The sequence below is a fragment of the Chiloscyllium plagiosum genome, chromosome 9 (assembly GCF_004010195.1).
Source record: "Chiloscyllium plagiosum isolate BGI_BamShark_2017 chromosome 9, ASM401019v2, whole genome shotgun sequence".
Taxonomy (NCBI): Eukaryota; Metazoa; Chordata; class Chondrichthyes; order Orectolobiformes; family Hemiscylliidae; genus Chiloscyllium; species Chiloscyllium plagiosum.
Genome location: NC_057718.1, coordinates 9,666,554 through 9,690,050, shown reverse-complemented (window position 1 = coordinate 9,690,050; position 23,497 = coordinate 9,666,554). Strand labels below are relative to the sequence as shown.

The 23,497-nt window shown below is 38.6% G+C and overlaps 1 protein-coding gene across 6 annotated transcripts in view; it reads right to left on the bottom strand.

Moving 5' to 3' along the window:
• reps1 (RALBP1 associated Eps domain containing 1) overlaps positions 1-23,497 on the bottom strand; it is a 72,676-nt gene that overhangs the window by 16,903 nt on the left and 32,276 nt on the right. For 4 of the 6 annotated variants that reach the window (XM_043695343.1, XM_043695347.1, XM_043695344.1 and 1 more), the window contains exons 6-18: positions 20,627-20,690; positions 18,692-18,846; positions 16,184-16,305; positions 13,372-13,452; positions 9,632-9,719; positions 6,568-6,669; positions 5,474-5,546; positions 5,147-5,280; positions 4,856-4,920; positions 4,198-4,380; positions 4,007-4,090; positions 2,376-2,524; positions 525-630 (exon numbers count right to left, since the gene is read on the bottom strand). In XM_043695343.1, the coding sequence (XP_043551278.1) occupies positions 525-630; positions 2,376-2,524; positions 4,007-4,090; positions 4,198-4,380; positions 4,856-4,920; positions 5,147-5,280; positions 5,474-5,546; positions 6,568-6,669; positions 9,632-9,719; positions 13,372-13,452; positions 16,184-16,305; positions 18,692-18,846; positions 20,627-20,690 (1,406 nt within the window). The remainder of the gene's footprint in view (positions 1-524; positions 631-2,375; positions 2,525-4,006; positions 4,091-4,197; positions 4,381-4,855; positions 4,921-5,146; positions 5,281-5,473; positions 5,547-6,567; positions 6,670-9,631; positions 9,720-13,371; positions 13,453-16,183; positions 16,306-18,691; positions 18,847-20,626; positions 20,691-23,497) is intronic. The other 2 variants (XM_043695346.1, XM_043695348.1) reach the window with 2 other exon arrangements.

The following is a 23,497-nucleotide window of genomic DNA, read 5'->3' as shown; positions in this document are numbered from 1 at the left end:
AAGAGAAACGTCAAATCAAAAGATCAATATCACTTTTTTGGTGCGTGCAAATGTCACATGTGTATGATGTAACTGATATCTGTCTACAAAACAGCATGCATTTATTACCCATGATCTTTTCACCAATTTAATAAAATCACATTTAGTTTTTATAAATTATTAATGGCTCAGTATTCCTAAATCTAAGTTTTGTGTAGAAAGGAATATCGAAAAACTTTTAATTGGGAGTCAATTGTTCACTAATCAACATTTGTTATTTTTTAAATAAATACTTGAATGAGTACTATAATATTGAATTTATTGAGTACTTAAAAATCTAACCAATGTGTCATACTTTCCACTTGAAGCACATCCTAATCAGTGTCACCTCTTCATCGAAGATGACATGATGGAAGGCTGAAAGACAGGCTAAAATAAATTTGCTATTCAACATGTCACAAGCATTGATATTTCCAAGTTGATTGACTTTAAGTTTCAATGATACTGTACCACAAGGATACTCCAGGTGTCTAATCTCTTCCTACCTTCAGTTGCTGTTGTAATTCACTGTTGAGCCTGGCTAATACAGTGTTGGTTTCTTTATTTCTTCTGATCGAAGCCTGAATAGACTTCTTGTCTTTGCCAAATGATCTAAAATTAAAAAAGGTGCATTAATAAATTTTTCCCTTCCCCACTCTCGTTTTGTAGCAGCTCATTTCTGTTTTCCAGACAGTGAGGAAGAGTGGTAACTGGCATGCAGACTAGCAACATGTGGTGGGTCCCTGCATACTAAAATGTAATTCGTCTGGTCCCACATCATACAGCATCTTGAGCACAGCCTAGGATTCTGAAAATAGAAATTCATTTAAAATGTCTAAATTTTCCTGGTACAAGAAAGAAAAAAATGTTAAAGTTATGATCAACACCTTCCAAAGACAACTGATAGTCCACTGTTCTGCCATTAATTAATTAAATATAGAGTAAAATACCCAATTATGTCCCAGGACAATCAAGTTCTAGATTCAGATGACTGGAATTAAGTCACTGTCTCACCAATGCAAGACTTTTCATTTCCCCCACTAACCATCCCAGTCCCCTGCTTCAGCCACATAAACATATTGATCACTGAACACAATTAAGAGCTAATTCCAATAAGGAATCGGTTTGAGATGATCAAAATATTCAAATCAGAATCTTTACAGCCTAGAAAGGTGGGTGCAGGTGAAAGGGACTTTCAGGACACTGACTTGGTTAAAACCCAAGTCACAAATGAACCCACTTACAGCCTCCAGCTCCATGTAATATCAAATTTGCAGGGAACAAGCTCAATGAACTTTGGAGCTATAAATTTACCAGCTGAGCCTCCAGTTTCAGCTGAATTATTGCAGAAATAGGTAGTGACTAATGTCCTTGCCTCTGAGCCAGAAACCTCTGGTTCATGTCCCACTTTATGGATTAATATTAATATGTTTGGCATTGTAATGAATGCATCTTCCTTGGCCATCAAGTCCCAGAGTGGGACCTGATGGCCAAGGAAGATGCATTCATTACAATGCCAAACATGTTAATATTAATCCATAAATCCTTATGGTACACTTTTGGCAGGTGTTAAACTGTCACAGCGTGGAAACAGACCCTTCCATTTAACTAGTTTATGCCAACCAAGTTTCCCAAACTAAACTAGTCGCATTTGCCTGCGTTCAGCCCACATTCCTCTAAACCATTCCTAATGTCTTTTAAATCTCGTAATTGTACCTGCATCTATCACTTCCTCTGGCAGTTCATTCAACATACAAACCACCCTTTGGAAAATGGTACCTCTTAGGTCCCATTTAAATCTTTTTCCCCTCACCTTAAAATTATGCCCTCTAATTTTGAACTCCTGCTCCTTTGGGAAAAGATCTTTGCTACTCACCTAATCTATGCCCCTCATGATTTTATCGATCTTTTTCAAGTCACCCCCCTCAACCTCCTATACTTCTGAAAAGAAAAAAAAAGACAATCTCCTGATCAGCCTCAATTCACATCAAATGCACCAGCTGCCCTGGCCCTCTCTGTAGCCTCTGGCAAAATGTTCCAGAAAATCCAGCTATGGAAACAGACAAAATGCTTGTCTGTCTCATGTGCCAGTAGAGCAATGGCAGCCCAAATCTACTGAAGAAGTGCGAAGCAGAGATGTGCCACTTCGTATTTGGAGAGATGGAGTGGAGGTTAGAGGCTGGACAACATCAACTAGATAGAGAATATCCAAGAAGGCAGATACAGTCTGATGAGCCAAAATGAACAGTCAATTGCTTGACTGGCTCCTTAAATCTGACACATTACGTTGATTGATCGCAGGAGCAAAAAATCAATTAATTTGGGCGGGTAAGGGAATTAAATAGAACCATATCTACCTTGGGATTGATGACTGCGCAACTAGCACAGTATTAATTACACTAGTTTTTGGGGTATGCTCCTCTGGTTCTGTACGAAGCTCATCATCAGATTTCAATCTTCTGCGGATAGGCTTTGGAGGGGGGACAAGAGATGATGTACTTTTAGCCTGTAATTTAAAAAAAAAGGCAGAATTGACAAAATTAGAGTAATATTAAGTACGTAAATCTGTTTTGGTTCAATATGGGCTATAGACAAATTGCTGGATGTGATTCTGACCTCCATCTACTCCAGACCCATACCTGCACATTTATTTTAATCCTCTACAGTCGCAGACTTGCCAACGGTATCCCTGTAAACATGCAGTGCTCCAAAAATCTCATTTGTCTTTTGACAAAGACAAATGTTTTACTGAATTAAATCGGCGAAACCAGACACTACTTCTGATACCTAAAACTGCAGCCCATATTCAAATTCATACCTTCATCCAATACATTCACCCAACCACTTACGCTCACTAACCTCCATCTGTCTCCTAATCTAACAGAAATTCTCATCATTGCCCTCAAACCCCTATCTCTTTCCTTAACATTCGAGATAGTTTAAACTCTAGCCTCTTATGCATCCCTGATTTTTCAATGCTCAGAGTGGTTTTGGTCATTCGAGTTTCAAAATTCACCATCTAAACCTCTCTAGCACTCTTCCTTAGTTGCCGCCTCAGGACTCATGACTGAGCTTTTGTTCAGCCATAGAGGTCTACAGCATGGAAACGGGCCCTTTGGCCTAACTTGCTCATGCCACCCAGTTTTCACAATTACATTCACCCATTCGCCTGTGTTTGGTTCATATTCCTCCAAATCTATCCAATCCATGTACTTGTCCCTATATTTCTTAAATGACAAAACTGTACTTGGTTCCACCATTGCCTCTGGCAGCCCGTTTCAGACACTCACCACCCTGTGTGAAAGACTAAGACTTTGATCAGCTGTCCTAAAATATCTCCAAGTATCAGTACATTTAAGATCCCAGCAGCAACTTTACATTTTATAATGTAAGGTTGCTATATAAATGCAAACTACTGTTAAATGTGAGAAACATGGAAAACCAAAATGAAAATATAACTTGCTGACCTGGACAGTGCATTAAAGCAATGCCACTGAGTATATGGGCCTTCTCCAAATTCAAACAGGAGCAAAGAGGAACCTTTGAACACTCAAGGAAAAGCAAACATGCGCCCAATTCATATTGTACAGTTTTGAAATGAATCCAGAGACAGCAAGGAGAAAGTCAAATCATGCGTTTGAAACCTAAAGCAGATTCAGATTATGAGTCTCTTACAACAAGTCCAGGTGAACAGTTGCAGGCATGTAGTTTTCAGATATCCTTTTTAGAAGGGAATGGAGAGTGGAATGACTTTTTCATTTCAGATAAAATTATTTTTGCAGTTAACAATTTGACATTGAAATTGTTTTTGTCCCCACCCGAGTGAGTAAAAAGAAATTTGGGAATGGTCTCCATAAACTATTTTAGTGCCCATTATCAAGAACAGGCACCCACCTTCTGTTATGTGAAAATGCTCTTCTGTAACTTAGAAGGGCACCCCAAAAGGGACTCATTTATTATAAACAGCTTAATTAAGGACTCTACGTACTGCGTTTCCAGTTGGCTTTTCATCACTAGAACCATCTAGTTTTGCTGTTCTTAGGGTCCCTGCTGAATCTGAAGGTTTTTCTGCCTAAGGAAATACATTTAAAAGTTGATTGAATATGGACTTAAATCACAAACAGGTAGACCAATGACATTCCAGCCTAACCACCACAACGAAACTCAAACATTGCTCACCGGAACAGTTTCAGAATGTTTTCCCGAGTCATCTATTTGCTGTTCTGTACCCTTCGACACGAATGCTTCAAATTGCCGGAAATCGGCAAAGTTGGGCTGCTCTGGAATCTGATGAGGCGAGGTGTTGGCACGTGCTACATGGCTATCAGCCTCTACTGGGCGATGTACTGGAGGCACAGTGACCTAGATAGCAGAACCGAAGAGATACGTTTCAATGCATTACATTTAACCATAAAACTGGCAATGAAGCACAAAACTGTAGCAAAACAGTCAACGTTTGCTGAAAATAATCAAACACCACTTTAAAACTTCCAAAATCTACAATGCATTTGCTGTAATTGTGAATGAATGTTTATATCAGGTGGTTTGTACTAAAAGTTGAAAAACAATTACACTCAATTACACGTTGTGACAAATGTGCATAAATGATTGTTTGGTGGCAGTAATTTTTTTATTTTAATGCATATGGAGAAAGTCGGTCAGGTGGAACATGGTAGAAAGCTGACATTTTTCTAATGCTCAGGTTATTCATATGGATTTCAAATCATTTTGGGTCAGGTTTTGAACATCCTCATACAGGCTAGTGAGTCTTGGATCAGTTCAATGTATTCTACACACATCTTTTCAAAGTTCAGTCCTAATGAGCTTATTCAATTACCTGTGTGGGCTGAGGTCTTGGAGGCACTGCAGGGGGACAGGCAACAATTCCTGCTTGCGGTTGCCCTTCAGAACAGCAGTTACAGGGAAAAAAAAACAAAGCAATCACTAGATATTTTCAATCATTTCACTTGCACCTAACAAAGACTCACTTTCACACAGATAACAGATTCCAGTAGAAACGTCACAATCTAAGTTTAAACAATTTCTGCATTGGCAACCAAGTTGCCCAAGTAACATTAAACATTCTGGATGCTTTGGAAAAAAGAACCTTTGCCATAAGGTTGCTTACCCGTGTTGCTGGCAGAAAATGTTTTGTTCATGTCTAGAGATGAAGACCTTGAATGCGAAGGCTGGGGTCTTGGAGGAGGTGGAGGGGGCGCAGCAGTCTTGAGAGTATTGTCTGGCGAAGTGCCTGAATGTGAACTGCGAAGAGCACAAACATGTTCTCAGTATGCTTTCACCCGTGTGATCAGGTGCTTCCTCCACTGAATTAAGTTCATTAATTTTTTTTTAAACTCTTGAGAGAACATATTAATCATAATATACTTCCCTCTGCACAGTAATTTAATTTTATAAAACCACAATCCTGGAACTCCCCAGAGAAGCCATGACTTACCGCTGCCGAGTTATGCTGTTTCCGATCTGATCAGACTCTGAAACAAATGAATCTGAACTACTGTATCCATCAGCTGAGAAACAAAAAAAAATGCTGTTTCAAATGCTTTAAACAAAACCCAGATGTAACGCACAAAACCAATAGCTAAAATATTTAATGTGCAAATTCCAGCAAATATACTTGAACATTAGAGAGAGAGAACAAACTAAAAGCAGCTTTGTTATGCCACTGCAATGAAAGTGACCACCCTGGGTAAGGATATGAGCTCCGCTTGGACCAGAACTGTGTTAACCCTCCAGCATTAACCAAGTACTTTCTCCTCACAAGCTCACAATACTTTGAGATACTGTCCATTATCAGTTCGGTTTATTGTTGCACTGAGATGGGATAGACCAATTACTAGGAGGAAGGGAAGCTTTCAGTGCTTTCTGCTGGTACATTGCATGATTTTTAAATGGATTAATTTCAGCAATAGCTTGCAGAGACCAATGGTGTCTCTCACCCTTGACCCAAACCATCTGCAGAACAAATCCCATTGGGAGAAAGCATTTATTCTGTTTGGAGAAAACAAAAGCCTCAGGCCTGGAGAATTGTTCCTGCACGCAATACCTTGCTGACCAAAACAAAAGTGCATCCTCACACACTGCGCATCACCACTTGGTTCAACCACTACCCAGTCCATCAGAAGCCAGTAGAAGCACCCTTGCCTTTGGGTTGTCCAACGAGAGGCCTCCTCACAATCCATACACCTGCACTCCCCAGACTATCACAGTTATACAACTGGCATCCCGTGGCAGACTGATAAGATTAAATAAATGTCCAATGTATTACCACTTGGGCTGCGAACATAAACCACTGGGCAGAGATACTGCACAGTTGAAGCTCCCGTCAACAATGAATTTACGAAAAAGAGCTGCCTTTGCCAGCAGTGCTCATGCCCTACCAAGAAACAAACATCCCAAAATGGTTTTATTTATAAAAAGCAAAAATCAGCCTACAAAAAGTTTACATCATGCAATGAAAATATATCAAGTAATCATATTGTCTCTTATGGAACAGAAAAAGTAAGCACTATAAACATTTATTTCCCTTACCTACAGTGTTTCCTGTAACAAATTTTACAGTGGTGGCTAACTTAGCTTCTTCTGAAAGTTCAGGCGAATTTGTAAGCAAAGGGCTAGTTGGGTGTGTTAGTTCTGTAAAGAAAGAATAGAAATCATTTGAATTTAAATGAACTAAAATTCTGGACAAGAAGAAAGCAAATCACTCCGACAATTAGGACGTTACTTCCATTTTAGCTACAGTCTGTTTCATAATGGATCCCTTGATGGCACCTTCTTAACAGATGGAAGAGCATGCAGTGAGCTGCCATTGCTTCTCAGGCAGGGTAGTGGTAGGCATACCCAGCAGTGCCAAAATCCACTACCTCACTTCATTAAATGAAGTTCATCTACATTCAAATAAACCCCAAAAATTGTACAGTGCAGCCTCTTTACAAACATCTTTAGGAAATTAGACGGACAGTAGCAAAGAAAATAAATCTGGCCACTTAGATTTATAGTTTCAAAACACGGATATATAAAACACAGTAATACAACTGCAATGAGAAAGGCAATCAATCTGTAACCATAGGGAGCAAATACAAGTAAAACCACGAAGCACTTCCTCTAGCCACTGGGTTCCATCACCAGAACTATATTAAAAAGGCATTTCCAGCACGACAGAGAGATTCACCATGTAACAGAAGTTATTAATATGAACAAGTCAGCAGTAGTACATGCTTAAGTTTCCTACTCACTCCTTAAAATGGTACCAGATGCAAACTAAGATTATACCAACAGGTAAAAACACGAATTCTACCTAACACCAGACTTCACATAGTTGAATGCCCCTCACTCATTACACCCACTGCCACAAAATGACAAACCTAATCAATCATTTTTTTTTAAAGCTTAATCCTTCAGTTTGTGAACCTATTCTGAGGCATTTGAACGGAGACAATAAAATAGGCCATAATTGTATCTGTAACAGATTTAGGACTGCCCAATTTTCTTGTTTCATCTAAATTAACATTGTATAATTTATGCAGGACTGGAGCAGTTAACAGTTCATTCATCTGAGATCAAGACTCAAATCCAGCCCAGAATGATACACTGACGGCTTCTCTTCGTTGCCAGCAACGTCCTGAAGTAAAATAAGGTTCAGACATTCAGTCTCAAGTGAACATAGGCTAATATTAAGCCAGCCACTCCAGTGACCTCAACTCCACCTTCATGGGCAACACATCCCATGAAAGAACTAAAAGTGAATGATAGTTGAAACAAAAAGTAGGGAATAGGCCAGTTACTACAGAATGGTTCCTTGGGCTGGAATACGACATGGTTGAAGTATAGTAATGGATACGCACAACTGGGTTATGCACAACTCATAATTCTGCACAAAAAAGTGGAAATCTTCCAAACCCTTGGCACAATGATAGCACAAGAGCTCTCATTAAAATCCTCTGTGCTCTGCATCGATGAAGAAAAGCTGCAGGCAGCAAGCTAATTACCATGAAATCTTGCAGTCACTGAGTAATTATATATCAACCTGTGCACTTCAACCTTTTGACCCATCTTTGTAGGGTCCTACAACCACTCATCATCTCCAAGATCAGGATTTCCAACAACAGCCCTAGCCCCAGCAGTTACACCCTCCAGAACGAGAATAGAACACAGGCCCAGAAAGCCTTCAGAGGGACAAAGGTGAGTGATGAGAGGTCACAACGTGCAGCAGTTATCAGGCTATTAAGTTTGAGAAATGGACAGCAGGGGCACTAGCAGCAATAATGCGTAAATTGCGGAATCCGTGGGTGAGAAATTCTCTAAATTTATTTCATTTGAAACTGTGAATATCAATTCATTCTCTAGATATGTGCAACATCTCTATTCAGCCAGAGGGGGGAGCATATGAGCAATTTCTAACAGTTGCCACACCTTGTAGTGCACAAGGACAGGAACTTTGGTTTACTCTATTCACATCAAAAGCGCAGAAGCACTGAAGACCATTGGCTGATCCAGCCAAGATTACATTTCTCAGCACATTTCAAGTGATTAAGAGGGGGGCTTCTAGTCTGAATGGTCTAGCAAAAGTCTGGGCAATGCCTTTACTGACTAAGCCAGAGGTACAGGAAATGGATAATATACCCAATCTACAAAATTCAAAACTGATCAACCAATTCCTGGAGCAACACTTACTAATTTAATTTGAATTAACTCAGCGATAAGTGAGATATGTTGCCAGAACTTTTGATCTTGTACTCAAGCATGGATAAGAATGCCAAATTTCAAATGATTACCAACAATTTATACAACAAAAGATCCCAAAAAGCCTGTTAAATGCGATTCCATGAATGGGCAGCACTAGCAGAACAATTGAGTTCGCTAATAGCTACAGTAACAACCAATTTGGGATAATCACTCCAACTTGTAACATGGTTCATTCACTTTTGCTGCACAGGGAAATATTTTATGCAAACATACATGTAAGACTTGCAGCGTTTTAAAAACTGAAGTTTTAGGGAGCTTACATTTGCTTTCTATACGTTGACTCCTTGTTCAACCACAATAGAGTGACCAACTAATCTCCCACAATATATAAGTTGTCAGGGATAATTTGAAATTTGGCATTGTATTTGGCAAGGTAAGTGCAAGTTTTAATAACATGTCTCACTTTTCCACAATACTAAAAAAAAAACAAGAGTCTGCTACAGCAAATCTGCTAAAGGTGGCAAATGGTATTGGGGACTAAACACCAGGGCTTTGGAAAGAATAGAATCCAATCTAGACATCTCTCATTTGGGAAACAGACTGCATGTCGAGCTCAGAGGCACTGAAGAACCATAACACATCCCCTCATCTAACCACGATTCTAAGGCTGATGGGATAACTTTGCCTTATGCCCCTGAACAAAGACAGTAATATGCCCCCCCCCCCCTCCATTTGATAATCAGTTTTAAAAGGGGGTACTGCAAAATTATTTTAAAATGCATTCTTTAGGAACTAATTACATTTTCTCTGGAATGGAGAAAAGATTATAGTAATGCATCTAAAATTTTGATGGCCAAAGAAATAAACGTTGAATGAGATAGACAGACACGGGAGCAGCCGTTTTCGTTACCACTTCCAATTCTTTTCAGCTCCATTTCTTGCATGTGAATTTTACTTGGAGTCATGCGGATTGGTACAGGGTGAACGATAGCGGTGTCCTGCAATTATTTTTTTGGGGAGAAAGAAGTGGGATGGGGTGGGGAATAGAAGAGAGAACAGATAATACTATTAGCAATTGCAAAAGATATTTAATTCAGACTGTTCACAATACTTGAATGAATTTTTACAACTTGTCCACTTAATATTCCCTATGTCTGACTATGAGCAGCACAATCATTTTGATGAGTGACTAATCATCTTTGATTATAAATGCTTAGGAACAGGAATTTACATTACCCTGAAATTACTTTTGACAAAAAAAATGCCACAGTCCAAATATTGACTCTAATTCCTTTGCTTTTATTTCTCGTTTACAGACATTGCAATGGGGTGGACAGACAGGTAGGTCCTCAAGACTCTGCTTCTCTGCACTTAAACTAATAGTGTGCACCAATAAAAACAATGGATATTACAAGCCTCTCTAAAATTTACTTTCCAATTGCACGACAGCAAAAGGAAAACACATTCTCAAAATACAATTGACAGATATGACATAAATGCATTGTGGTATCAGTTAAAGATATCACAGGGCAGAGGTAGAAAATGTATTGCATCAGGGAGGCATTCCGCTTGCAACTTTTTAAAGGTGGTATCAAGTTCGTAGTAGACATCACATCTAAGGGATGGGGAACGATGCTCTGAGTCAGTAGGACAAAATCCTGCCATCCTTAGCATTATCTGGCCACTGACTGCAGAGCTCCTCCTTGTAATAATGCGCACACAACCTTTGCTTTTTTTCCCCAACAAAGTCAGGGAAGAAAACTCAAATGTCGACTCACTGGTTAGAGTAATATGCCTCTACAACACTGCAGCAGAGACCACTCCTACCGCTGACAAGGAACATAGAACATAGAAGAATACAGCGCAGTACAGGCCTTTTGGCCCTCGATGTTGCGCCGATCCCACTGGTTAGAGTAATATGCCTCTACAACACTGCAGCAGAGACCACTCCTACCGCTGACAAGGAAGTGGAATACTTAACACTGTAAAAATTACACGTGCTCTTAAGCAACAGTTCACATCCAAAAAAGCTTATGAAGCGAGTTAACAAATATACAAAGAACATATATTTTTTTAATTTAACATAAAAACCTTTCACATCTTTACTCTGATGTGTAAGACAGCACAATAAGCTTATTCTGTTATTAAATCAGTAAAGAGTTAACACTAATACAAAAGGCAGAGAATTACAATGGAAGTGAAACTATTGGTGGGCAAGAAGAGGAGGAGAAAAGTCAAAAAGGGACAGAAACTTATCCACAATTCAGTAATTAGTGCACCATGTAAATAAAGGAGGATCATACAATTAAAAATAGGAAGAGAGTTGACTAAAACCAAGTTGTTAACAGTAGGGTGTTTTATCTTTTGCAGATAACTATTTTCTATGTCTATCTCCCTTTTCAACACCCCAACTCATTCTACAATTATGACCACCTAGAACAGTGGTTTGTGCATGCATACACAACCAAGCCAGAGTTCACCAAGTTTGACTAACACTTTATAACTGCAGCAAGTTCTTTACCATCAAATTTTTATAATGAAGCTCAGTAAGAACATAGCCATTATCTTAGACAGTTTGCAAGTGGGAAAGCTTTACCTGGTTTATGTACATTGATTAAAGCTTTTCTTGAAAATGAATTACAACATAGAAATACAGATTGTTTATCCCTACCATTTTGTGCTGCAATTAGAACCACAATTCATATGAACATTATTCACTATGTGCTTGCTGTTCCTATATCCTTTCAATCCTGCCTTTCAAGCGCCTATCCATCTCTCCTTAAATGTTATCATAGTCTCTGCTTCCATCACCAGCTCCCAGCAGTGTATTCCACAGCCTCACAACACTAAAATAAAAATAAAAATCACACAACACCAGGTTATCGTCCAACAGGTTTATTTCGAAGCATTAGCTTTCAGAGCGCCGCTGCTCCTTCATCAGGTGGTTGTGAGCAAGGAGCAGCGCTCCGAAAGCTAGTGCTTCCAAATAAACCTGTTGGACTTTAACCTGGTGTTGTGTGATTTCTAACTTTGTACACCCCAGTCCAACACTGGCTCCTCCAAATCAAAAATAAAAATATTTTAACATTTCTCCTTTTTTGGTCCTGAACACTAGTTCGTTTTGTTCCAACATCCATTGTTCCAAAGACTTCAATCTCTGGTTTCACCTGTACCCCTTGGTTCTGTTCAACTTTTATTATACTTTCATGACATTCTTTCATCGAAAATAGAAAATCAACCACACCTGTAACTGTTACATTCATTTAGAAGAAGGGTAATCTTGGGCAACCGCCAAAAATGATTCACTTCCATTATGGGGGCTAAATGTCAGAGAGCCAGCTCTAACAGAGGCCTGTCTCCTGCAGAATACCACACCAGTCACACTAATACTCCAAATAATGTCGTCAGATTAACTTCTACTTTAATAAATCTAGGGGTTACCAATTTACTTGGAGAACAATGATGATTTAAAAGAATATCGAGTATCATCATTTATATAACAGCTAGCAACGTGGTGGTCAATTCAGCACAGCTGCACTAACATAAAAAGGGCCGCCATGTCATCAAATGCAGGTACGTTTGCTTTCCACAAACTGGTCAGTGCACACATACCTCAGGAACTGAATTTGCATTGTAAGACGAATGTACTTCAGCAATCTGCCCAAATTGATTAATCTTCTAGGGAACATGACATTAACTACTCTTTATTCAGTTGGATTCCCACAGAAATAGCACCACAGGTTTCAGGCTGCCAAAACAGCATGCCATTATGTGACATTACCAATCTATTGAGACTAATGTTTAATGCCATAGAGTTAACAGCTTGTGCAAAGTCAGTGAAGGAGTCGAACAACTGACAACCGGAAACCTCTCTCCTCTCAAGTCCAAATGCCACCCCAAGACCCCAGTTGATTACTTTATATTTGTACAAGAACATAGTCTTTTGAACCTGCTCCATCACTTAACTAGATCACGGTTGATGATCTACCTCAACCCATTTTCCCACATATCGTCACATGCACCGATGTCCAACGTCTAAATATTTGTCAATTGCTGTCTTGAATATAGTTAATGAGCGAGCTTCCACATCCTTCTGTAGTAGGATATTCCAAAGAAAATCCCTCATCTCAGTCTTAAATAATCTGTCGCTTACTTTGAGATGATGTTCCCTGTCTCTCGAGAGATAGACAGGGACGTGGAGTATACGTACAAGAGGGAGAAAGGATGTAGAGGGGTAGGGGTGAGCAGCAGAAGGGAGAAAGGAATTAAGAATTGAAGGAAAATAAAGAAGAAAAAAACAAAATCCTCAAAGTACTGAATTGAATGCAGTCTCCTTTCGAAGGGCAGTAATTACTTTGCAGTTGATATGTCAGTTCCAACAATGGAAAGACCATGTCACTTCATTAGGTTTTTAGAATTAAAGAGAGCTTCAATTGCAAGCACATGCTGATGATTTGGACACAGCAGAGAAAGAAGCAATCAAGATTTTAATGCATCAATATCAGCAAGTTCCTCTGAACAGAGTTGATTAGTATATACATACAGACAATTTCCAACTTAACACATGCAAAAGCAGGTTATCTTAAGCAGCTCAGGGTTAATAAAACAAAAGCATATCATCAGATAGCCCACTCTATGTGATTCACTTACAGGATCAGCTGGTGCAATGTTAGAATCAAACTGGGTCAGAGTTTGCGAGCTTGAGGAGCGTTCACTAAAAGTCTCCCACTGCTGGACAGACAGAGTAGAGACCAATCAGAATGAGAAAGGTCACATATCACAAAGCTTTTATAAAGGTAATTTTGCAGAGAAAGTTTATAAAAAAAAGGAGAAATTTCAAGTCAAGCATTTAATTTATAACGCTTTTAACAGCTTGATGAGATGGCATTCCTTCTGCTTGCCAGTGCATATGCAATTTTCAAACAATCAATCCCCTAATTCAGTGAACAAAACAAATATTGAATAGATGGCAGGTTGGATGTAGGAAGAGTGATATTGAAGGCCTTTCAATGTAATGGTTTCTGTGCCCTGTCTAATAAAAAGACAGCACAAACAGTCCATTCCTATTTAATGAAAACCAAAACAGATCTGTAGGAACCCAAGACTTTGTCTAATAAGAAAATGCTCAGTATTCCATAGCTAGGTCATTATCAGATTAAGTGACTGAGAACTCGCACTGCATTCTTCTCACACCAGAATGATAATCCTCAAGTTCAGATGTGAATCAACAGAACAAGTCAGGAATGCTAGTGTACAGTAATTCAATTACAATCAGGTTTCAGATTCCATATTCAGGGGCAAAAATATTGCAGATATACCAGTATAAGGGAAAAGGACAGGTGAGGGAACAAGCATTCTTTGCCCAGATCACATGTTTAGAGTTCCTTCGAAGATTGTAGAGCAAGACCAAATAGAAAAATTGAGTGATAATTTAATATCACCACGGGCCAGATGGAAAGGTGCAGACAGGAGATCAAGGTAAAGGAAAGCAAGATGGGGTTATACTTTTGTTTTGGTCCCAACCATTTTGGCGAGCTTGAAATCAAACACACAAAGTCTTCCGAGCACAAAGTAAATGGTGTGTTTTAAATGGCAAAGTCACGTCCAAACGATGCAATTTTAACTCAGCCTGGTTATGGGTATCAACACTACTGGTCTATTCAGACGAGAGATGTGGCAGTTTGGTTTGTCTTGTTAAGTACATCACTTTGAAGATCAGAAATGCTTTTCCAGGCCCCAGTCAAACTTCTTACCCCACCTCAACCATTCATTATCTCCTTACTTTGTTAGGGCTGACTTCAAGCATTCCCTTGGCAGCAAAAAAAAAAATTTGTGTAGTGTCACTACCATCACCAGTTGGTGAGAGTCAGGGTTGGGATATGCCAATGAGATGTAGATTTTAAATTTCCCAAGCTGATTCCTTACCAGGGTTAAATTTCACCAGAAAAGGGCGATAAATTGGGGTATATTCACTGATTGCTTTAAAGAACGGTTAGTAGAGCATGATTTGAAAAGAATACCAGGTCTATCTTACATAGTTCTTTGATTGTGGGAACCTTTTACGGACCAGCATTTACTATTAAGGAAACCTGAATCTGCCCCTATCAGCACAGACTGCTCTCCAGCTGACCAAGAAAATCAACTGTCTGATCATGGTCATCCTTTCATTGAAATTTAGACATCAGTAGGATGTTTGACCAATGTGCACCCCCAACTAATAAACAAAAGACACACACAGACCCACACACACAGACAATATTTGCTCTGTAATCATCAGGACAGCTCAAGTTAGTCAGGAGACTAAATTATGTAGAAGGACAATTTTTTTTCTCTTGACATACTCAAAACATTTATCTTTTGCAAGATTGCTTATGAAATCACTGCATATTTTTATATAACCAGTAATTCAAACCTTCCCCAAATGCCATATCACTGCATTAAACCCATTGAACTTGATTGTGTGGAACTGAGTAAAGGACAGAAGAAACAAAACATCTTTCTTTTCTCCAGCTACATTAGAGTTGGGAATTCAGGAAATGAAACACCACTTGGCTTAACTACTCTTTGACGGTTCTAAATTCCCACAAATCATCTTGCACTTGTGGAGAGAAAGAGAAAGCATGAGCGTGGGAATGTGTATGAGGGTGGTGTGTGAATAGGTAAGAGGGGTAGAGAGGGAAAAACTCTGACACCTTTAGGTGTACTCTATGAAGAGTATACCTTACATGTCAGAAATATCAGATCCAAATCCCTACTGCTGTGGCAAGGGCTACCTCATTGAAAAAAAAGGTAATTGTCAGTGTATAGTGGTTGTTAAACCAACTTCACAGATCTCAGCTGAAGGAATGAAGATGCTAAAGGAAACCTTATTGCCAATAAGGTTTCTGCACTTGATGATGCTTTCCATCAAGAAATTCTCAGATTTGAATCAAAAAATCACTCTTAATGATCTAACAGCCCTCTCGCACTCAGACTAAACTCACATAAAAATGATCATTGTATAAGTTCATAATATTGTACGTTGCCTTCAAACTGGGAATCACAGCACCCAGGAAAGAAATGATGATTGCGGGGTCGATGGAATAACAGTAGCAAATGCAGCAAGAATAACTTAAAAGAAGATGAAAATAGTATTTTACACCAGCAATAAAGCATAAACTAAATGTACAAGTCAGGCTATTTGGTCTCAATCTGGAATGGATTTCTCCAAGGTTATATCCTTTTAACTTTAAAGCACAGAACTACTTCAAGAAAATAAACAAGGTAATTTTTCATGCATTTGTGCTTTATTTTTGGGTATGACACTTGCCTTGCAGTTCACTTCTCTGTTACAATTACACGTTGCATTGTATCCACCCAGTAATGGAGAAAAGGAAGATCTTGTCTGATTGCAAGAAACTGTGGATAACCTGCAATAGGATGGATGCATATCAATGGAATACAATAGAAATCAGCTACTAACCTCACTGCCCTGGTTCAGTTCTGGCCACGTCTGGTTTAGTGAGGGCATCGATGGTGATTTGCTAGGGGGCACGTCTGCCGGTGAGGTTGAGAAGCCAGTTTCTGAAGCCCGATCAGCAACTCCTACAACAGAAGGTGGGCGAATAAGAACAGTAGGACATTCAGTTGTAAACAAGGTGATGAATGTACGAATCAAACAAGTCACAAAGCGCGAGGGTTAAAAAGACAGCTTATTCTAAAGGAGGTTTCATTTAATTATTTTTCCTGCAGCAAAACATTCAACAGCAAGGAAATGAACAATGACCAGGCTATTGCTACTTGGAAATGGATTATAGTAGTCCAATTACTCCTCCTGTCTTTTTTTGAATGTATATTCTCTACTCTATTCCTCTCCATTACTACCACCAATGGAATTCCCATTCAAGAAAATCACGCACTCAATCTAACACCCAACAGTCTCCGTATTGTTACTCCCCTACACTACTGACATTTACGCTTTACATAAAATATGAGAGCAGAATTAGGCTATTTGGCCCATTGAGTCTGCTCAGTCATTCGATCCTGACTGACATGTCCCTCATTGCAATTTACCTGCCTTCTCCCCATAACTAATTAAAAATCTGTCAAACTCCTCAAATTTACTCTGTCCCAGCATCCACCACACTTTGGGGTAGTGAATTGCACAGATTCACAACTCTTTGAGAAAAGCAGTTTCTCCTCAACTCTGTTATAAATCTACTACTCCTTATCCTAAGACTATGACCTTTTGTCCGAGAATGCCCCACAAGAGGAAAAATCCTCTCCACGTCTTTGTTATCCACACTTTTTATCATCTTGAATACCTCAATTTGATCTCCCGTCGGTCTAAATTCCAGACAGTATTGGTCTCAATCTCTCTTCATACAACAAAACCCTCATCTTTGGGGTCAATCTAGTGAACCTCAAGAAAAAAACCTAAGGCCCTCACACATTCAGGAAATCACTCTCAGGGATTCTATTCCAGATTAAATTTCAAGCAGCGATTTCATACATGGCAATGAATCATAATTCCTTAATTGGAGCAGTTTGGAACTCTGATTTACAGTGCTAGCTTTGCTCAGTTTGTAACACTTGTGCAAACCCAAAGGGCTTGATGATGCACTGTCCGTACTGCACATACAGAGTCAGCCTGTACTAAGCAAGTGCTGCACTGATTGGTCTTTAGGATGAAAAGTTAAACTGAGACAGAATCTACTTGTTCAAGCGGACACAAAAAATCTTATTTCATTATCTGAAGAGCAGAGTTCCATTGTTTTTTTTAGCTCATTTTCCCATCAAAAGAGACAGTTGCTGTTCAATGACCAGTGAGCATAACTGGTTGTAACTCAAAAGTAATTAACTGGTTGTTCAGCTTTAAGATACGGTGAAAAAGATACACTTTGTGAAGATGACTTTTATTCACACAATAACTTGTGTCACAACTTGTCACTTAAAAGCACATCACAGATGGCATTAAGTTGTGTAGTTCTTATGATAGTCAATCACTGCATATGACAAAAGGCCACAAACAGTAAAAAAAAAAGAGAAATATCTCAATCTGCTTTCAGGTAATGCTGTTTGAAGGAGTAACATTGGTCACAATATCAAGTAAACTTTTTTGTTAGTCTTTGAATAATGCTTATATGGTCTTACGTGCCCACGTGTAATGGCAAAATGTACAACTGATCCAAAGATAGGAAACCCATAACCAATGTGCATGTAGCTATTCTGCATATCTGTACAACTGGAACATACCTGGTCAAAAGTGCATCATTTTGAGTGGTTAGCGCCTATCAATTAATTCAGTTAACTTTCTATAAGCAGCCATTCCCTGATGCACTACCTCCAATTTGAAAATTTAAGGCTTAAAACTTTCTAACAGCTAGATGCACACAACCATTAAGACCAAACAAATGAACTTTAAAGAATGACTAAGCAAAACAAAAAACATATTTGAAACACATTAGTTAAAGAGGTTTCACACTTGAGTGAAACTTAAGAGGGCAGAACCCAGATTTTTCTGATTGCACTCAAGTTAAGGTTAGATTTTCTTTATCTAGCAAATACAAAACCCAAAGCCAATCAATAGATACCTTATTTACAAGGTTGAAATCTGCCATTAATAAAGGAGGCACCTCTCGGACGAGCAGCACCTCTCGGTGATGTATCTCTCTACAAATGCATACGGAGGTGTAGGTGTAGATATTAGCTATACAGGGTCTGGTTTCACTGAACTGGTTTATACCAGATTGATGAACCATTACAGCTAAAACCTCCACAAACGACAAGCTATTGTGCAGTTCAGTTTATACTCCGCATTACTAAATACCCAATCTCCAATTACAACATTTTAAAACCAAGCAAATAATTTTAACACTCTGGGATCATAACATTTCTGCTATCAAATTAGTTGATAACCAGAATATCTCCCCGGTGAGGTTCAGTTTTTTTGTTATTACCTTGATTAGAGAGGAAATCAAATGCTACTTACCCCCTGCATCATCAAGATCAATCAACTTTGGCATCAAACTTTCCGGTAACTTCTCTGGCAAATCGTAGCCATTTTTTCTGGCCACTACTAGGTGGAAAGCTGCACAAAACTCATCCAACGTCAAAGCGCCATCTTTGTCAAAGTCTGATAGCTCCCTGAATCACAAAGCAAACACTGACAAATTCAATATTTCTGAAATGTTTGTTACAAACACTGCCTTCATTACAACAAGGATATTTCATGTATGGGGAAGTAAGATTACCACCCCAATCCTCTGTCTGGGCACTCAAACCAATTTCTTAAAAACAGCAGCCCTGACTGAACCATTTTTGTGGTCTTTCAATTTCTCCACACAACCAAATGACCATCTGAGTGAAATTAGAGCTGACTGAGGAATGATGGTGAATGTGAAAAGATTCTCTAGAAATTGGATGAAAGTATCCAACTATTTTTCTGTCGGACACACAAAGTAGTGTGGTCAGGACTTCAACCCATATGTTAGAGATAAAAATTAGTTCAGTCCTTAAATTCACAAATGTATTAAGGATTCTGGAACCCAGGAAGAAAAAAAATCTCAAGGTTCACATTTCCATTGCTAGCAGCCTGTGAAGTAGAGACTGACTATACATGCTCATTGAAGCCAAAAACAGGAAATTGCCCAAAAGGCAGAAAGTCGGATGGGAAGTTCCAGATTTGTGCGCTACCTTTTGGCATTTTTTTCCAGGTATCTGGAAAAAGGATTAACATTAATCTTTACATGAAAAAACACAGCAATGAATAGTTGGAGCTGCACAGAACATAGGAGGATAGCTATTGTAATGCTAAAATTGAAAATCACTGAAGATATGTAAACACACTGAAAATTCTTGATGGCACACTACTGAAAAATTCAATGGAGAGCATTGAGAATCAGAAAACCAAGGTTATCAGTTTCTCCAAACCATGCAACACTTAAAATATAGTGTAGAAGGAATGAAGCGTTAATTATGCTTTTACAACACTTGGACTTAAGTGAATCACTTCCTCTATCTTAAATGTCTTCAGAGGGAATCTAAAAACCAATAAACTGTACATTTACTCACCAAGATAATTTATCCAGATTAGTTCTGAATTTATCCTACTTCAAGCATTCCTTCTCTTTTGGATATGGTGAAACAGTTTGACATGAACTACCTGACCGAGATCTTTGAAATCCTAAAAACAGTCACAGTCACATCAACTCTCAACTTTCTCTTTTCCAATTTATAGAATTGTTCCTCGTGATCTAATTCTTCCATCACTTCAATCAATTTGGTTTTCTTGTGTCCTTTCAATAGTTATGAAGGAGCAATAGGAAAAACAATAGTCAGGTTGAGAGGGATCCCGTAACATACGCATGAATGCAGGAATTAGGAGCATGGTATCTACTCCACCATTCAATAAGCCTACAGCTTATCTGACTGTAGTGTCAACTCTACTTTCCATATTCCTATGCCTTCTGACTCGTTAGTCAAGAATCTAAGTGTGCCTTATAAATACTCAACTGCGCAGACTGAACCCTTTGTTGATTATCAGCTTTTTGCTTACAATAACCTAGCTATTTACTTGTTACACAAGGAGCCAGACTGACTGATTTTTGATGAACTATACACAGCCTAGTATAGATGTGTTCTTAAAAAAAGGCAATATCACCTCCGTTCAAAAATTTCATACTTTATGGTGACCAGTGGAGGACTGTAACACTCTAAAAAGATACTGAAAAGGAAATGATTGCAAGCAGTTTACTGTAGTGAAAAAATACTCCACATCATATTTCCTGCCCATCAGTATGTTTCCCAGTGCTCACTTCAATGAAGTTGCATTGTGAGCTTCTATTTCTCTCCAAAGTTGCTGATTATGGGAAGGCTTAAAAATGTTGCATCCATTAAATATCAATCAAGTGATATTAGTACTCACCAAATATGAGAAAGTTCAAGAATTGGCAGTTTGGATTTTGTGAAAAATTCTTTAGCAGCAGATCCTGCAAGAAGAATGTGTTGGTAACAGACTTGGTAAGAATTTTTCATAATAAATGACTCCGTGCATTCTGTTCTGTTCTTTTTTAAGATTTGTAATGTTCATTAATTTATTTTTCTGATAGAGATTCAAAAATATAGAAAATATAGCAAGAGTGAAGTAAGTGATGCTTTAAGGCTGAAAGACATTGCAGTTCCACAAGTGTAGTCTATTGACTTTTTCTGCATGTATTGCTGCAGCCTCCATTTACTCTGATCTCCAGAAACTATACTATTTCATATTTTGAGGCAGCAGGCTACACTTTGTCTTATTCATTCATGAAATGCAGACATCACTGACTAGACCACCATTTACTGCCCATCCCTAATTGCCCAGAGGACAGTTAACAGTCAACCACATTGCTGTGGGTCTGGAGTCACATGTAGGCCAGACCAGGTAAAGATGGCAGTTTCCTTCCCTAAAAGTGATTAGTGAACCTGCTTGCACTTCCTTGCTAATTGTAGTTAGTAATTTGTTTCCAGTAGCCCTCTAAACTGGGGTAAATGGAGCCTGATTTTAGGCAGCCCTAATCAATATTTTCCCTCAATAGCACAAATGACTAGAGACTTCTCTCCAACTTTAACCTTTCGTATGAACTTAGTTCTTTGGATCAAAATCATAGTTCTTCCTTGGATCACTGAAGTTTCAAATCTCACGTCAAAACATGTTTAATCCCTTTCTGTAATTAGCTACATCTGGTAAATCCATGGCAGGATACCAGTTAACATTGGTAAGTTCTGCACAAAAATACTTTAAAGGTGGTGAACAATGTCAAACTTTAGATTACTGAACATTACTTCGGTTCTGACAATCATTTCAGCATGCAAATTCATCTGGAACACATGGAAGTTGAGAGCCTAGAGTACAAATTACACAATAATTGGTACTCAATGAGCTATCACTGAAAAACATACGTTGGACAATCCTGAATTCAGTAAAAGATCAGGTGAATACTTAAATAAAATGATCTAATCATATGAAAACACTATAGGCATTTTAGATCCTGCTAGCCTACATTGTGGGAAGCATGCATACAGTACTGTGTTAATAACGGAGCTAACAGATTCTAGCTTGCTGATTTGTGTATGGTTTGGTCAAATAGAAGGATGTATCGTGGATGTTATTTCATGCATTCCCTCATAAGGGCATCAACATTTCAGAGGTGCTCCTATGAGGGACCAGTAAATTAAAGATGATTTGCACCCTGCATTTCATGTCCCTGGGATTCTGGCAGTTAGACACCAACAGATTTCTTAACACCATCCCTTTTCCACAAAACTGTCTTTCATATCTAACACAAAAGATGGTTGAGTCAAATAGCCACTCATTTGGAAACTACTTGGAACTTGCACAAAATGATTACGATAAAGTCAGTGATTTTATATGTTACATTGCATTGCACTGAGCAACATTGTCATTTCATCCATATCTCAGCTCTGCACATCGTCAAGAACAGATAAGTTGTTTGACGTGGCTTTTACCTCCCTTACACTGTCAGAAGTTATTGCCATTTTATTGAGAAAATAAATTACCCCTTTTCATTTACACCTGTCTTTATTTCCAAGTTTTATTGCAGAATACATTCCCAGAGAGAGAGGAAGTGTTCACATCTACCCAGCAAAGCTGGCAGTATCTAGTCATGTTATCCTGCTACTGGGGAAGAGCTCAACATTCAGTTCCTCCTCCATCAAGATAAGCACTACTATTTTCAGTACTTTTGCTGCACTCGGTCAGTTATCCAACAAAAGGTCAGTTGTCTCAATAATAGTTAGTAATAGTTTAACACAAATCTCCCTTTACTTACCAGTAGATCTGTTTCTACTGTTGGTACATTAGCACAAAGGATGGGGAATGATATCAGTCTTTGAGATCAGCTGCAATTGCATCCTTCATAAGTATTGACAGACTGCCTGCGCACATTGCACATCCCACTTAGCACATTGTTTAACATTTTACTGGGAGGAACCAAAAGGCTTTGCTGCCAACTAAAAGATCTGGATCAACGAAAACCTTTGTTTAACCTCCAGTGGGACGAAGTGGAGGAGATGGGTATTTTGATACCATATTGTCTTGAAAACAAGGAACTCAAGATTGAGATTTACTGCCTAAATTGATGCCTACAATGCAAGTAGCAAAATTTTAAAGTGCAGCTCATTAGCTTCAATTATAGACCTGGAATGTAACTGTCTTAAAAATACAGACCTCTTACATATATTTAAGCTCGCACATGAAAGAGGCCATTGATGCAGGAATGATTAGCTTTTTTCAAATACTTCCTGAACTGTTTTGCGCACCTAACATTTTTGCTATTAAAAAAAGTTTAGCTTTAGTTTTGAATTGTTAATTGAAACTATGAGCATTTTTCTCAACTCTTGCATTGCACAAGATTTCTCTCTATATTGATAAACAGTGGGATAATTTTGCAAAGTGCTGACAAAATTAGTTGTGTATTAAATGTCATCATTCAACAAAAACTTTTCTGTAGTGAATATTAAATGGGGTGGGTGGGGTGGTGAACAGCCCACCTCAAATCAAAATTTCAACTATACTCAATAAATGATAACTTGTAATACTGTGAACTCAAGACTTTTGTATTTTGTAAATGGCTGCCTTTACAGCAACAACTTGTAAGTGAAAGCATATTGTTCTTCTAGGAAGAAAAGCAGTGAAAAAGGATTACAATCTACTTTGACTTCTACACTTAGTCATAGAGATGTACACAGCACAGAAACAGGCCCTTCCATCCAAATCGTCCTGCTGACCAGATATCCC